This window comes from Schistocerca piceifrons, chromosome 1 (assembly GCF_021461385.2).
Source record: "Schistocerca piceifrons isolate TAMUIC-IGC-003096 chromosome 1, iqSchPice1.1, whole genome shotgun sequence".
NCBI lineage: Eukaryota > Metazoa > Arthropoda > Insecta > Orthoptera > Acrididae > Schistocerca > Schistocerca piceifrons.
The window spans coordinates 1,096,618,304-1,096,635,524 of record NC_060138.1 but is presented as its reverse complement, the minus strand read 5'-3'; the positions used below and the strand labels follow the sequence as shown (position 1 = coordinate 1,096,635,524).

At 42.6% G+C, this 17,221-nt stretch overlaps 1 protein-coding gene across 1 annotated transcript; it reads left to right on the top strand.

The window, feature by feature from the left end:
* The first annotated feature begins 11,497 nt into the window (after positions 1-11,497).
* LOC124798402 (glycine-rich cell wall structural protein) lies at positions 11,498-15,308 on the top strand. The gene is made up of 2 exons (XM_047261793.1): positions 11,498-11,544; positions 13,882-15,308. Exons 1-2 carry the CDS (start codon positions 11,530-11,532, stop codon positions 14,929-14,931), a joined length of 1,065 nt encoding a protein of 354 aa, XP_047117749.1. The 5' UTR covers positions 11,498-11,529; the 3' UTR covers positions 14,932-15,308.
* The last annotated feature ends 1,913 nt before the right edge of the window (positions 15,309-17,221 follow it).

Sequence of the window (17,221 nt, the reverse complement as noted above, 5' to 3'; positions counted from 1 at the left end):
TTAAGAAACGATCGACTGAACTTCTACTGATTACATTAAGTTTTCGAACATTTTCTTCTTTCTTTAAGTTTCCAAAAGTTTGTGGGTTCCATTTCCAAAAATTTCTTATATCTTTTGCAGTCTTAAGTCAATTTTGATAGAGCTTCATTTAGGCGAAAAGTTCCAAGTTGTTATTTGACTCAGATTCAACTTCAAAACTATAGAAAATGCCACAAAATAAGTGTCCAGATAGAGCATTCTGTGCAAAATAGAAGCATACATCCCTCGATAGGACCATGCCTAGAAATTGTACTTGTCTTCTTACGAAATGCGGTGAGTCAAGACGTAGAAGAACTGACGGTCTGCGAATATGACTTGCTTAATCAGGGTTAAATTTAACTGAAAAGTTGTTGTTTTTGTTGTTGTGGTCTTCAGTCCTGAGACTGGTTTGATGCAGCTCTCCATGCTACCCTATCCTGTCCAAACTTCTTCATCTCCTAGTAACTACTGCAATCTACATCCTTCTGAATCTGCTTAGTGTATTCATCTCTTGGTCTCCCTCTATGATTTTTTCCCTCCACGCTGCCCTCCAATGCTCAATTTGTGATCTCTTGATGCCTCAGAACATGTCCTACCAACCGGTCCCTTCTTCTAGTCAAGTTGTGCCACAAATTCCTCTTCTCGCCAATTCTATTCAATACCTCTTCATTAGTTATGTGATCGATCCATCTAATCTTCAGCATTCTTCTGTAGCACCACATTTCGAAAGCATCTATTCTCTTCTTGTCTAAACTATTTATCGTCCATGTTTCACTTCCATACATGTCCACATGCCATACAAATACTTTCAGAAACGACTTCCTGACACTTAAATCAATACTCGACGTTACAAATTTCTCTTCTTCAGAAACGCTTTCCTTGCCATTGCCAGTCTTCATTTTATATCCTGTCTACTTCGACCATCATCAGTTATTTTGCTCCCCAAATAGCAAAACTCTTTTACTACTTTTAAGTGTCTCATTTCCTAATCTAATTCCCTCAGCATCACCCGACTTAATTCGACTACATTCCATTATCCTCCTTTTGCTTTTGCTGATGTTCATCTTATATCCTACTTTCAAGACACTGTCCATTCAATTCAACTGCTCTTCCAAGTCCTTTGCTGTCTCTGACACAATTACAATGTCATCGGCGAACCTCAAAGTTTTTATTTCTTCTCCACGGATTTTAATACCTAATCCGAATTTTTCTTTTGTTTCCTTTACTGCTTGCTCAATATGCAGATTGAATAACATCGGGGAGAGGCTAAACCCTATCTCACTCCGTTCCCAACCACTGCTTCCCTTTCATGTCCCTCGACTCTTATAACTGCCATCTGGTTTCTGTACAAATTGTAAATAACCTTTCGCCCCCGGTATTTTACCCCTGTCACCTTTAGAATTTGGCAGGGAGTATTCCAGTCAACATTGGCAAAAGCTTTCTCTGAGTCTACAAATGTTAGAAACGTAGGTTTGCCTTCCCTTAATCTTTCTTCTAAGATAAGTCGTAAGGTCAGTATTGCCTCACGTGTTCCAACATTTCTACAGAATCCAAACTGATCTTCCCCGAGGTCGGCTTCTACAAGTTTTTCCATTCGTCTGTAAAGAATTCACGTTAGTATTTTGCAGCTGTGACTTATTAAACTGATAGTTCGGTAATTTTCACATCTGTCAACACCTGCTTTCTTTGGGATTGGAATGATTATATTCTTCTTGAAGTCTGAGGGTACTCCGCCTGTCTCGTACATCCTGCTCACCAGATGGTACAGTTTTGTCAGGACTGCCTCACCCAAGGCCGTCAGTAGTTCTAATGGAATGTTGTCTACTCCCGGGGCCTTGTTTTGACTCAGGTCTTTCAATGCTCTGTCAAACTCTTCACGCAGTATCATATCTCCCATTTCATCTTCATCTACATCCTCTTCCATTTCCATAATATTGTCCTCAAGTACATAGCCCTTGTATAGACCCTCTATATACTCCTTCCACCTTTCTGCTTTCCCTTCTTTGCTTAGAACTGGTTTTACATCTGAGCTCTTGATATTCATACAAGTGGCTCTCTTTTCTCCAAAGGTCTCTTTAATTTTCCTGTAGGCAGTATCTATCTTACCCCTAGTGAGATAAGCCTCTACATCCTTACATTTGTCCTCTAGCCATCCCTGCTTACCATTTTGCACTTCCTGTCCATCTCATTTTTGAGACGTTTGTATTCCTTTTTGCCTGCTTCATTTACTGCATTTTTATATTTTCTCCTTTCATCAATTAAATTCAGTTTTTCTTCTGTTACCCAAGGATTTCTACTAGCCCTCGTCTTTTTACCTACTTGATCCTCTGCTGCCTTCACTACTTCATCCCTCAGAGCTACCCATTCTTCTTCTACTGTATTTCTTTCCCCCATTCCTGTCAATTGTTCCCTTATGCTCTCCCTGAAACTCTGTACAACCTCTGGTTTAGTCGGTTTATCCAGGTCCCATCTTCTTGAATTCCCACCTTTTTGCAGTTTCTTCAGTTTTAATCTACAGTTCATAACCAATAGATTGTGGTCAGAGTCCACATCTGCCCCTGGAAATGTCTTACAATTTAAAACCTGGTTCCTAAATCTCTGTCTTACCATTATATAATCTATCTGATTCCTTCTAGTATCTCCAGGATTGTTCCATGTATACAATCTTCTTTTATGATTCTTAAACCAAGTGTTAGCTATGATTAAGTTATGCTCTGTGCAAAATTCTACCAGACGGCTCCCTCTTTCATTTCTTACCCCCAATCCATAGTCACCTACTATGTTTCCTTCTCTCCCTTTTCCTACTCCTGAATTCCAGTCACCCATGACTATTAAATTTTCGTCTCCCTTCACTACCTGAATAATTTCTTTTATCTCATAATACATTTAATCAATTTCTGAAAAGATACTTAACATAAAATTTGCAGGGAGTCTGTAATGCAGAAATGGCATCTTCTACGCTACAGATGAAAATACGGAGGATGTTTTTATTTAATGGGGATAACGTATATGATTCTTGTGACAGGCTTGAGATAGACAGCCACTCCAGGAAGTAGCTGTGGTTCGCAGAGGCATTGCTGAATAAATTTCTCGACTACTGTATGCGGTTTTTTAAGACACGAATAATTTGATTCACTCAACTATCACAATCTAAAGAATCCTTTCTTAACCGTGTAAGCTCAATGTCCACTGTAAGTGAAGCGAAAATATGTGAATAATGTTTGTGGGAAATGTTTTCATTGTACTTATTTGCTTGTATATTTAGAAAAAGGAAATTTCAAGGAAGTATTTACAATGCGCAAGAAGCAACTGGTTATAGAATGAAACATCAACTTACGCGGCTAACTTAGAACAATTCCTTTGCGACCACTGAGCTAAAAGCTAGATGCAAGTTTCAATTCAGCTTCTACATCTACATCTACATGGATACTCTGCAAATCACATTCAAGTGCCTGGCAGAGGGTTCATCGAACCACCTTCACAATTCTCTACTATTCCAATCACATATAGCGCGCGGAAAGAATGAACACCTATATCTTTCCGTAGGAGCTCTGATTTTTCTTGTTTTATCGTGGTGATCGTTCCTCCCTATGTAGGTCGGTGTCAACAAAATATTTTCGCATTCGGAGGAGAAAGTGGGTGATGGGAATTTCGTGAGAAGTTTCCGTCGCAACGAAAAACGCCCTTCTTTTAATGATTTCCAGCCCAAATCGAGTATCATTTCTGTGACACTCTCTCCCATATTTCCCGATGATACAAAATACCTTTGTTTGAACTTTTTCGATGTACTCCGTCACTCCTATCTGGTAAGGATCCCACACCGCGCAGCAGTATTCTACAAGCGGACGGACAAGCGTAGCATAGGCAGTCTCCTTAGTAGATCTGTTACATTTTCTAAGTGTCCTGCCAATGAAGCGCTGTCTTTGGTTAGCCTTCCCCACAACATTTTCTATGTGTTCCTTCCAATTTAAGTTGTTCGAAATTGTAATACCTAGGTAATTAGTTGAATTTACGGCTTTTAGAGTAGACTGATTTATCGAGTAACCGAAGTTTAACGAGTTCCTTTTAGCCCACACACTTTTCGTTATTCAGGGTCAACTGCCACTTTTCGCACTATTCAGATATTTTTTCTAAATCGTTTTGCAGTTTGTTTTAATCTTCTAATGACTTTATTAGTTGATAAACGACAGCGTCATCTGCAAACAACCGAAGACGGCTTCTCAGATTGTCTCCCAAACCGTTTATATAGATAAGACACAGCAAAGGGCCTGTAACACTACCTTGGGGAACGCCAGAAATCACTTCTGTTTTAAATATCACTTCTTGTATTAGATGGATCTATTTTAAAGGTATTGGTGGAAGTGTTTACTGCACAACTTTGCTTTTTCAGCTATGATCATCAGATTCAAATCAGCAACTACTTGAATCTGACCAGTGGGTAGTAACAAGTTGCGAATGGGAATACAGCTAGCAGTTGCTATTGGCATATTGTTTCTATTCCTTCCTCATCTACAACAGTAATACTTTTTTAATACCATTTCTATTTTTAAATAAATTCTAAGCACAAAATTACAAACATATTCATATGAGATTTGCAGCCAACGGCCACAGGAACAATAATATCACGACAGTCAAAATAGAAGAAATTTAAGAATCGAGAATTCTTATAACAAAAAAAGAAAGTATCTGAAAAATATTAGGTTCCAAGTACGAAAAAAATTTAGAACCCTGATTACAAGCAAAGATATTAGTAGCATGCTAGCGGAGATTTTCCTGGTGAATACGTATTTTAAAATCCTCTCGCGTGTTCTGCTGAGTTACATTGTTGGCTCTGCAGGGTGTTTCGGTAGAAGGCTTGCTGCCTTCTTCAGGAGACTTCCAACTAACCATTCGTCAGTAGTCAACTGAAGATGGCAGCCAAATTCCGAAAAAATTGTTGCGAATGGTTTGGCATTTTTCCATATTCATAATATTATTGCCGCCATCACACTTTCCTGTGCTAGTATGGCTTGTGTACCTCAAAGACATAGCCAGTCGAACCAAATGAGCAACAATGTAATTCTCTTTGAGTAGAAATCAGACTAAGATACGTATCCTGAAGAGAAGCAGAAATTTTTTTCAGTGGATACAGGACGAACAGTCTGCGCGATTGTGATATAGCCTGGCAACACTACGGTCGTGCTGAAAATAAGGAGGAACTACCGCCGTTATGCTGAATGGCTTAATCATGACTCCAACCTCTTGGATACAGTATTGTTTAGGTGAAATAGTCTCTGATCGGATCTCAGGGCAGTGACAACCAAGGAGGTGTCGTCAGATTACTCGAGATTTATCCATCAGGAGAACTGCATCATACCAATTTACCAACTGAAGATCATACACTGTGAGCAACATTATACACAAGCATTGTAAGACTGTAAGCCAGACCGAACGACCTGGCACAAGGTGAATGTTGGGATGGATCCTTTGGAAAGAACACAGCTCAGCTCACTTCCCATCTTTCCCCGATTCGAGTTTGTGTTCCGTCTCTAATTACCTCTCTGTCAACAAAGCCAAATGTTCTTTCCTTGTAAATTAGAACGGAGAAAACTTGCAGCTACATTAATGGACTTTAGGAAGGTCAGGGAACGGAAAATTTGCACCTGTTGTCTTGAGATTAGTCTCGAGCAGTTACGCCTGTGCTCTCGAGACTGATATTAAAGCTGTCACTTAGACGAATTATTGCATAATGTTTCTGTAGCGGCACTGATCGTAGTGAGGGTAACAGTTCCTGTGTTATCAGAGAATCTGACTTTCACGATAAACATCACGTTCTCCGGCCAGCAAGTAAAATGGTATACGAGTCTATTACACAAACAAAATGTTCACCTTGCAGGTGAAGATGAAGTATTGTATTGTTTGTTCTAGTGTCAAGACCCAAGAAAGTTGTTCAGCTGCATAGTAGCAAAGGAATGCAAGGAATACTCTTCCACCGCGCATTGGTGTGGCTATTTTTATTGCAGATGGCAATGTGTAGGTGTGAATTTTTCAGATGGCAGACTTCATATCATTAACTAAGTGCGTCGTTCGCTCCAGTCATATCATACGAAACTCGCCACTACAGTCTTCCAACCGACACATTCACCATCAAGTTCTTTCAATTAATGTAAGCTGGAGGGGTTTAAAATTGAACACAAACATTGGGATAATGCCTGCTGATCGTAAACTCTACGCTTGCATCTTTCTCTTTATTAGCAATAGAAATACCTTTCGTAGATTAGAGTCATCTTGAAGTGTATATCCAATACATTATAGTACGGTATTTTCTCCAAGGGTGTCCTAGCCCAACTCCACTTTTTTTGACGCAGTAAGGAATTCAGTTACAATGTTTGGTTGAAATTATTTCAGGAGTTCCAGAGTTACGTACCTACCCTCAATCCCACAAATAGTGATACTAGTGGTATGTTAACACCGTAGAATTTATTCGTAGGTGGTAAGCAATGTGTGCACTTGGTTTCGTTGATATTTTTCTACCTCTTTCTGAGTTACGTTTGTACGAGCTCATTCCCTTCCAATAGCCTCACACCTCATCTCTACGAATGCTAGCCGTGTCCCACACTACTTTCTTCCACATAGTAAGTCATATGTGTATCAGGTCTGGATGAAAGTGCTTCAAGTGACCCACAGCTGTATTTTAGATACCACACATCCCGACCACCCCTAGGGGCTAAACGGCATCAAGCCTGACACCAATCACAACAGCAGTCGTGAAAACTATAAATTCACGTGAATATGCTTTCGATTATTTTTATGTCTCTCCTCCTTTACAAACTCACTTCACTCCTAAAGATGCTAGGGTGGCTTACCCCATGAATACATTTATTACATATAGTAAGACATATACAATTATGACCGAATTTCGTTGAAATCATCCCTTGCGTTACAGAGGTTTGCTTACATTTTATACGACTGTGATAACTGCCTCCTGGTACGAGTTTGGTTGTAATTGCTCGTCTCGATCCTGTGTTATGACAGGACATACAAACTTGCACATTCATTTTTAGGATTCCGGATCTCAGTCGTTAAGAACGGAACCCTTGTAGAATAACTTCGTTATCCGTCCGTCTGTCTATCCTACTGTTAAAATTCATTTTTCTCAGGAACGGATCAAAGTGTCACATGCTAACGTCTGCGATCTCTTGGATATGTGAATAATTTCAACATCTAAGTCAATACATTCAAAAGGCACAGCCATTTATGTCACACATTTTGATATTCGCAAACTCAAAACCTATGAATAAACATGATTATACATATTGGGCCAGGTGATAGAACGGTAAAGTTAGTGCCTAAAAACGAAAGGTCGCGGGATCGAATATCGATTAGATCAAAGGTTTTGCCCATCTTCGTTTTAAGCTAGACTTCATCTCTCAACGACGTGAGTAAACGGCATATAACTTACAACACATGGTTCAGAATCCTCCCTAAACTGCAGGTCCTCTTTCCTGGGTTAAATAACTTGTGTACGTATGGGAAGACTTACACCAGGCGATTAAGCTCCATGGAATTATTATATTCTCATTTATATACATAATTAAGTTTGGGCGGAACCCTTGGAGGGTGAGATCTACCAACATTTATCCGATTTTTATATTTACAGAAGATACCCTGTTACTTAGGCTGACCATATTAGGGGCACAGGTTGTCTCCCTGACCAGAACAGATACCTTACGTTTTACAACGTACACATACAAATTTATGTATAATAACAAACAGAAAACCATTTAAATATATTGTCTAGTATGCTATAAATAGCTATACGTTTAATACTATGGCAACCTTACGTTACGGTGGCCGCAGTTCGCAAAAATAATTTGACAATTGTACCCCGAGCGCTAAAATTGATAATCTGAGCTATTGTTGTCTGTGTCGGGTGAATCGCGCTATAAGGCTCTTAAAATAAAAACCTCTGAAAAAATTAATTTACCAGTACATAAATATGATGAATTCCCTGACGTTCGTTACTAATTTTTGTTGTTTACAGTGAGGAATTACAATACCGACTTCGTTTCTTTCTACTGGAACAATATACTTTTCTCTGTGGCATTTGAAAGAAGTTTCTAAGTGAGCTTCAGTGACATAACATGTATGGGATTTGATCAGATAGTATCAGGATAACAGCCCCGGAAATCAGCATCCTCCCGTCAGGAGAAGAGGTTCCACAAACGCCTGCTCTGTTAGACCGAATCTAAGCAAACTCATAGCCCAGGTATGATTCATACGTTATCAGGCTATTATACCAAGCGCTCAAACTGTTGACTTTGAGCACTGCCACACACCACAAGGTCAGTCACTAACTATTGCCACCTAGAATAACTCAGAAAGTATGATAGTAGCTGAAAAGTTTGTGGGCCAAATGTTGCATGGGACAACGGGAGCCATAATATGACGTCGTTATTTTGTTGCTAGGTAGGGTGGCGTCAGGGATATGAAGGTCAACTTTGTTTTTTTAAGTGGGATGCTATATTTTGGTACTTATTTTCTGATATCGGCTATCCAGACGAAGCCAATGATGTGTAACAGTAAGGTCTTTGAAGGGTCAACGAAGGTCAGAAAGGTGGCATGAACGTCCAGTTACAGAAGGTGTTCGAAGTGATGACCATTGGTATCAATGCAGCGCTTCAATCTTCTTATCATGGATTGAGTGGTATTCTTTATCAGTTCGACACTTATCGAAGCACATGCTCTGACAATTCTCTCTCGTATATCGTGCAAATAGTAAATATTCGCCGAAAACAGCGTATCCATCTAACATGCCACTGGCATGTAAACACCATTACAACACTAATAGGAACAGTAAGACTAGTATCGTCGAATCAAGAGAATGTGAATGCTGTATTCCTTCGAACAAGAAGTCGATATGCTTCTCATATACGGAGAATGCCAACGAAATTCAGTGAGAGTTAGAGACTTATTTGCTGAAAGATATCCTCAACGGCCTTCCAGATTTGTAAACACCGATCCCCGCCCGATCACCGAAGTTAAGCGCAGTAGAGCCCGTTTATTGTTACTTCGGGTCATTGTCTAGGTGCTCAGGGCTAGTAAGTCTCTCTGATGTGGCGTTCAGCGGAAAGACTTGCCCCATGTCTGTGGGGTGTTCGACATTGTTATTATCTGCACGATCTCCATGGAGCAGATACCGCGGAGGCTGCACTACAAGACGGTCTAGTAAGAGTTCTAAGCAGTTTGTAGGGCGTCTTCCTACGAATATCTACCAATTAATTTCTTCAACATGTTAGTTACAGTTCTTCACCAGTCAAACAGGCCACTGAACATTTGCGTAACCCTTCTTTGTATATTCTCGAAGTCCTATGTTACACGGACCTGATAACAGAGTTAAACTACGGGCTGTACAAAGGTTTCGTATAAAGTCTCGTTTCTACACAAATTACAAAGTTTCCTAGTATACTACCAACAAGTTGTCGCCTTCCATCCGCTTTACTTACAACTGAGCCCACGTGATCGTTTCGCTTCATCTTAGAGGTATTCAGGCCTAGAAAGATGTACGCCAACAGCTAGTCGTTCTTCTTCCACCTACTGTGAATGGAATACACCAAGGGATAATTTGTACTGATCCATTAAGCAGCATCTGCAAGAGAGTCTGCGACACAGAGTTGTCGGAGTAGTTCCACGTAGAAATTACATTACACAATGGATTTTTGTCCGAGTTTTCATAAAAAAAAGAAGAGAAAAATGAGGTACTAAATTTGCATAAAAATCAAAAAATGTAATCAATATAATTAAGAACAAGGATTGATTTGTAGAGAAATTATTGTACGGAATTTCAGTGCAAAACGCAAGCTGCAAGACAGACTGATGGGGGCATCAAAATGAGTGACATGAGACTCTTTTGCAAGAAAAAAGATTTGGTTGCTTTCTTAGTCGAAATTTCAGTGCATTGTCTTCGTCTATACACCCTTAATAATAATAAAATAGAGATCAATGTTTAAATACATTGTATTTAATGATTTCTCAAAATAACTTGAAAATAAATAAAATGGAAAAAAAGGTCGATGTTTTGTGAAATGATTTGTCTAAAAGTACGAAATAAAATAGATTACAGAGTTATCTGACTAGCATTGAATGATAGCCTAGATCATGTATAGCTAATGAGGTGCTGACTGAGAATTTAAAATCTGATGTTTAAATTAGAATCTTAGAGTCTTAAAGAGTACGAGACGATAATCATCTGGTGGAATTTCACTCACTGCTCCCTCTACGTCAGTAACGTATGAGTACCTCAGCTGCTGTACATGATTTCGAGTGTCATTCAAAGATACTTCGAATTTTTCTCTAATCTGCTTTATTCCTTATTTTTAGACTAATCGTATCCCAAAAAATTTAACAGTGTCTATTTTAGTTTTTTATCCCTTATGCGATAGGCGCACCAATAATAACGGCCCTAGAACTGTGGCATGGGGCATTTCTAGCTGAGAGCGATGATATAAATTAATAAACTAATTTTTCAGAGGAATGTAGCCTGCAAAGGGAAAATTTGTAATGGTGTACTTAACAGCCCCTGCCATACACGTAAATTTGTTTTAGAAATGCTAGCGTAAAAGCAGACGTACTTATCTAAATTGCAGCATGTGACCTGACTTTTCGTGATACACACGGATGATGAGTAATATTGGCCCCAGAACTGTACCTTGGGGAATTCCTTGGTGGCAACAAATCGGTTTACCTCAACCTACCGTAATGGCTGCTATGGTACAAATACATGTATTTGACTTTGTATGGAGGTACGTTAACATAAAGTAACCATTATGCTTAATACCTGATGCCCCATCTTACTCTGTTACTCGCTCCTGTGAACGGGAACGCGTTATGCAGATGTTGGTGCCTCTCGCGTCCATCTAGAAAAGATAACCTGAAGATGCCTAAATAAGGCGAAACGCGTCGTTGAAAAATAAAAAACTGAAATTGCAACGAAGACTGTTTTTAACCAGTACATAAAGCATTCTTTTAAAAAGAAACATGCAACGTTGAAAGCTGATGCTGGTGTACTTCACACCCTCAGCCACACACTGTTCGTCGGTTGCCGAAGTACAGGCTAGATTTTGAGGTAATATTATCGGAAATAATGGAATGTAGTGCGATTTTTCTGCAGATACCTAAGGGCTACGAGCAGTATTGGTCCCAGAAGTGTGCCCCGGGGCAACCCAGCAGAGCAGCCGCCGGCTCCCGAGCGCGTCAGCCGGACTTAGCCTGCGGACCGGGGGCCGACGAAAGCGGGCTTGGCGTCGGCCTACCGGTTCTCCCGGAGACTTCACTTTTCCCCGGGCCGCGCGTGTGAAGCGCCGCTTGGGTAAGAGGCGCGTCGAAGGCGGGGGGGCGGCGGCGCATCTCTGACCGCGCAGGGGTGGCGCTGGTGGTGGGGGGGAGGATCTGCCGCTATAAAAGCGCACCGCGCCGGTCCGTCAGCATCAGTCGCATCTGCAGCCTCCCTGCAAACACACAGCAGTCGCAGCGATGAAACTCTTAGTGGTAAGTGGCCACGGCTCACTGCTCACCTCTGAGCTCCACAAGGCACTATCCTAGTGCCTGGCGGACGCTACAGGGCCCCACTGAGCACAGTCGTTTTCTCTACACATCATTCGCGGATAGAGCATGGGTGGACAGTCGTCAGTGCTCTTCCACATATTTCCCAATATTTCACGGGACATATGCGATGGTTAGCAATCCGCGAAAATGCATCTGGACAAATGATCTGCCTGCAAATCTCGCTTTCGAATAGCAGTAACGAAACAGACTATTACTAGCCGAACTCCAGATCAATATTTCAAATTGCTTCTCACATTTTGTTCAGCTCTTATTTCGCAAAAATGGCAGTTTATTTACCAGGCGTTCATCTTCCACGTATTCTGTGGTGATGTTCTTGACTAATTTCTTGCTATGGCCCAGTTCTACAAAAGTGGAACATACTTAACTGTTCGAATATTAGTAGCTCACCGAAACTTGTCCATTGCTACTTTGAGGACAGGTATGTCTTTGGGGTGGGAGAGAACTAACTAGTCAGAAGGGGACAAGAGTCGCAGCATCTGTTCTTTCTTCGAAATTGATACTGCAAATTCAGCTTAGCGTAGTTTCCTTACTCTCGGTACTGACCGATATCGTGTATCTTGCTACATCTATCTTCTCGTACCTCTATCGTGATTTACTCCCTGCCAATGAAATCTAAGCATGCTTACTAAGGATTTTTCTTGCTTCATAACAGTAAACTGTCTAACATATTTCAGAATGTCATTCACGATCGCGTCCAATTCTATAGCTATATTTACAAAAAAAAAAGACTGCATAAAAAGCAGTTATATGGAATGCGCCCATTGCCTACGTATCCAAATGCGGCTGAAAAGTTTCGGTTCACATTTCAGCAAACCTCATGAAGACCACTGCATTTGATAGACACTTTGATTCCTATTAATTAAAAATGCCTCAATGGAATCATTGTTTGGCACATTTCAAGTATTCTAAGCAGTGTCTTTCACATTCGCAAAGCAAGTGGTTTGCTCTTGAGAAGTTATTACGTCTGATACAGAGTATCATCGCGACTTCAGTAACTGTTACATATAGCAGAAACTTTAACTAAGCCATCAATAGTGATATTCTTTGATAACGAGAATGTTGTTTCCTCTTCGTTTGCAAGAATCTTTCTGAGCTATCTCTTACATAGTACTTCCCGATGTTTCCGAACTGCCCACCATTATTGGCATAACGCCATTGGCAACCTCAGAGGGAAAGTGCCAAGACTATAAATTCAAGTCTTCCCCCAAACCGCTGAGCGAGACTTGACAGTTAGCGCACAGATGGAGCGTTTACGAGCCAAACGTGGCTGCCACTCCCAGCTCTCGCTTGATGGAATCTGAAAGAAATAATGTTAGCTGCCTTTAGTGCTAACACCCATGCCTGCATCAAACTATTGTGCACCATGAACAGTTTGTATTACTTCATTCACTGCTATTCGAACGCCCACCGTTCTCGCAGGGTGGAGGTTTGCGGCAAGGAAGTACTGTGTTAAAAATACGTACCTCCTTGGTTCACTCCCAATAGAATTACGGGACTTTTGCGGTGGAAACAGTAGAGATGGTGTGCAGTCTGCCTTGAATAGTGGTTCTCTAAAATTATCCAGTAGGATTTGCCAGAACAACTACTCCTTTCTTACGTTTCGCATCTAACTTCACGGTTGATGCTAGGCAGCTACAATCCAAGTGGCGTGTTTGCGAATTCTTTCTGCCACTGGTCTTCACAAGGAGACACTGCAGCAATACTCGCAGGCAGGATTCGAACCTGCGACCGTAGCGGTCTTGCGGTTCCAGACTGCAGCGCCTTTAACCGCACGGCCACTTCGGCCGGCAGCAGAGTAAAAGAATCATTCTAAATGCTATCTAAGATTACCGCGAACTCTATGCTCTAATTCAGTCGGGTTCTTCCTCAATGTTTCATAAAGGCTTTCTCAGATTTTGCAGAAAGAACTATGCTATTCTAGGCAGACGCAACTGAACTCTGTACTAAGATGAACGTATCTGCAACTTTTTCGTACTTACATACAGAGCCAGCTACTGTACAGTGCATAGAGGAGGGCAGATTTCACAAACAATAGCGATTGTCTGAGCTATTGTGTTTGCATATTGGGCGAGTTCCTCTGTATATGTACTAAGATCTCCTGCTTAATCTGATAGTCTCAATGTGGCATCGCCTAACAGTCCTTTCCATACAAGAGGCAGCTTTCCGTCTATTAGGCGTGGTCTAGGGCGTGGTACATGTAGAGAGCACAGCGAATGCCCTGTAATACAGCGTCCTAATGCGGCCCTTGTGTTTCGCCAGCTCGTCGCCTCGCTGGGCGTGCTGGCGCACGCTAGGCCGGAGGCCGGCTACACCTACCCGAGTCCGCCCTCGTCGTCGTACGGAGCTCCCGGAGGCGGCGGCGGCTTCGGCGGTGGCCACGGAGGCGGCTTCGGCGGCGGCGGCTTCGGTGGCGGAGCGATAGGCGGCGGCTCCATCGGTGGAATCGGAGGCGGTGGCATCGGAGGCGGTGGCATCGGAGGCGGCGGCATCGGAGGCGGCGGATTCGGTGACGGCGGCCTGGGAGGCGGCTTCGGCGGCGGCGCCATCGGAGGCGGCGGCGGCGGCGGCTTCGGAGGCGGCGTCGGCGGCGGCTTCGGTGGCGGAGCCGGCGGCGGCTTCGGCGGTGGCGCCGGAGGCGGCTTCGGCGGCGGCGCCGGAGGCGGTGCCCTCATCCAGAAGCACATCTACGTGCACGTTCCACCCCCAGAGCCCGAAGAGGTGCGTCCCCAGAGGCCCATCCTGCCCGCCGCGCCCCCACAGAAGCACTACAAGATCATCTTCATCAAGGCCCCCACCCCTCCCACCCCCACCGCCCCCGTCATCCCCGCCCTGCCCGGCCAGGACGAGCAGAAGACCCTCATCTACGTGCTGGTCAAGAAGCCCGAGGAAGCTCCCGAAATCACCATCCCGACGCCCGCACCCACCCAGCCGTCCAAGCCCGAGGTATACTTCATCCGCTACAAGACCCAGAAGGAAGGCGGAGGCATCGGCGGCGGCATCGGTGGAGGTGCTGGCATCGGTGGAGGCATCGGCGGCGGAATCGGCGGCGGAATCGGCGGCGGAGTCGGAGGCGGAATCGGCGGCATCGGAGGAGGCATCGGAGGCATCGGAGGCGGAGTGTCCGACATCGGCGCCACTGGAGGTGGAGTCACCGGCATCGGAGGCGGAATCGGCGGCGGCGGCATCGGCGGCATCGGCGGCATCGGCGGCATCGGCGGTGGCATCGGAGGCGGCATCGGAGGCGGCAAGCCGTCCAGCAGCTACGGGCCCCCCGGCCACACGAGCGGCGGCCCCTCCGGCCACTACTAACCGCCCCCGCCCCCGGGTTCGCCCCCGCACCAGCGAGCCCCTCGCAGTGCCGCAGCGGCTCGCTGCTTCCATCCTGTGTCGACCCGCTCCCAGCACGGACACTGTTCTAGGACGATTCGGAACGTTCATGTTTTCCTGCCAACTTACGGGTAGAACGGCACTATACGGTGATTTCTCATGGTCCTCTTCATCTTATTTTATTTCGTACTGCTGCGTCGTTTTGTATTATTTTATTTTACGTGTAAGTCCTACAGCGTTGTAATGTATGCGTGTGTGTGTAGTACAATGTCTACATTTTATATGCGTTTTTTGTACGATATTTTGTATATATAACGATTTTTGCAAGAAAACGGTGGCAATAAATGTATTAGCCTAAATATGACTACCTATTATTATTTTTCACTATCCTTCCTCCTCTTTACTATGCAACAAAATTTCACAGTGCTCATTTTCACAGCTACTATTGCACCTTTAATTTTACTGTTGTAGAAACTGCTCCATTTTGCAGTAAGTTCTATTGCAGCCAAACTCACCCTAAACTCATATAGAACTACAACAACAATTTATCACTTCATAGCTATTTAATCTAACACAAATCATTTTTATAAACAAAGCACAATATAGATCACGCATTTTTAATGCTATGAATGGTTTCGGTTGAAGAAGGTCATCTTCAGAAAATCAACTGGTGTCTGTGTCTTGAAAACTCGCCAAAACTGACGATATACATTAGCTAATTATGCCGATAGCTATCATCATCTCCTTAATTTACATCTTACGTGGTCTACTACGGCAAAAGCCGGTCATTGAAATCAAAATACGTGATGTACACTATACATGCTTTATAAAATTATAAACATGATCACTGTTTCTCCTGGTGGAACAATGCCACCTTTCTCTCATCTAAAAGCATCTTCAAACAGTCCCAGCTCCCTTCTGTGTCACAACGACTAGAATTAGTAGAAATAGCTATGAATATTTACATGATTTAACATGATAATTTACTTTGCTTGTAACAGCTGGGTTTAGTTACTCATTTTTGCTATATTACCAATTCTGAAAATCAAATTTCAGTATCGACTGCAGATGTACATATCATTAACGCCTGTTCTCGACAGGATGCAGATTGTAAATAAATGCTCCCAATGCAAAGACAGTTTCATATGGCGCACACACAAGTCATCTTGTGCACACATTTGGCGCTGTCTTTGCTTTGTTAGAATTTATTCTCATCCTGGACATCATGAGCCACATCGCGATGTTACGAAAGGCAGGGAAAATGTGAACAGTGCACTCCGAAACGAAATGTTGTATTTCTAAACTGGCAGTGCTACAAAAAATGATGTACATGAACAGTTGTTACAAGGAACGTAACTTATTTTTATTTAAGATTTTATAGCTACGCAACCAGGACATATTCAGTGCGATGAAGCAAATTAGTTTCCTGCATTGTCATTCCAGCTAAACATAAATTCAGAGTAGCTAAATGTAAATTCAGAATGAGTGTCTTTGCAATAGACCTCTCAATATCAATTGCCAGTTTGTTGTTCTGTTTATCGATTATTGCTGATATAACTTTTTCAGTACCTAAACTCAGAAATGCGCGAAGTTTGAGACATTTCACCAATAATCACCTACACTCTCCGAAAATCGATAATGACCAGCTTCTGTACCTTGTTGCACATTATCCTCGTGTGAGACAAGTAACCACTGTAGCATTGGATAATGTCAGTTCCTACTTAGTTGACGCTGTAGTAACTGAACCTACCGCAGAAAATGAGCTATATCTTCAATAACAACCTTACCTTGCAAATCATGACATGAAAACTCTTACTATATCTTTATATAGTACGAATGACGCTTTCAGCTGTAGTTGTAGGTTTAATTTGCAACAGATTTCGGTGTTACATTACATCATCTGCAGGGCCCCTCTGTGGTTCCTGGTGTCAATGTGGTTACGGGGTAATCATCGTTCTACATAGAGGGTACCAAAAACCTCTGACCTCAATGTCGCTATATTGAGATTCTTTCCTGCTTATGATGTCAATGGCGATAGCACATCAACTAACTGGTATTTGTATTCCATGTGGGTTTTTGGAGATGAACAATGGCTAATATCCACTCTAAGACGATGGTGCTCTGGGAAGGGCTACGAAGGGTCATTTTCCAAAAAATATTAAGTAACTAGTGCCATTAACAGAAAATGCAGTGCGTGTAAACCCTTCTCGATTACGCTGACAGTGACGGTAAGTTAAAGAAGCCAAAGTATCAGATCTATAGTCGATTTGAA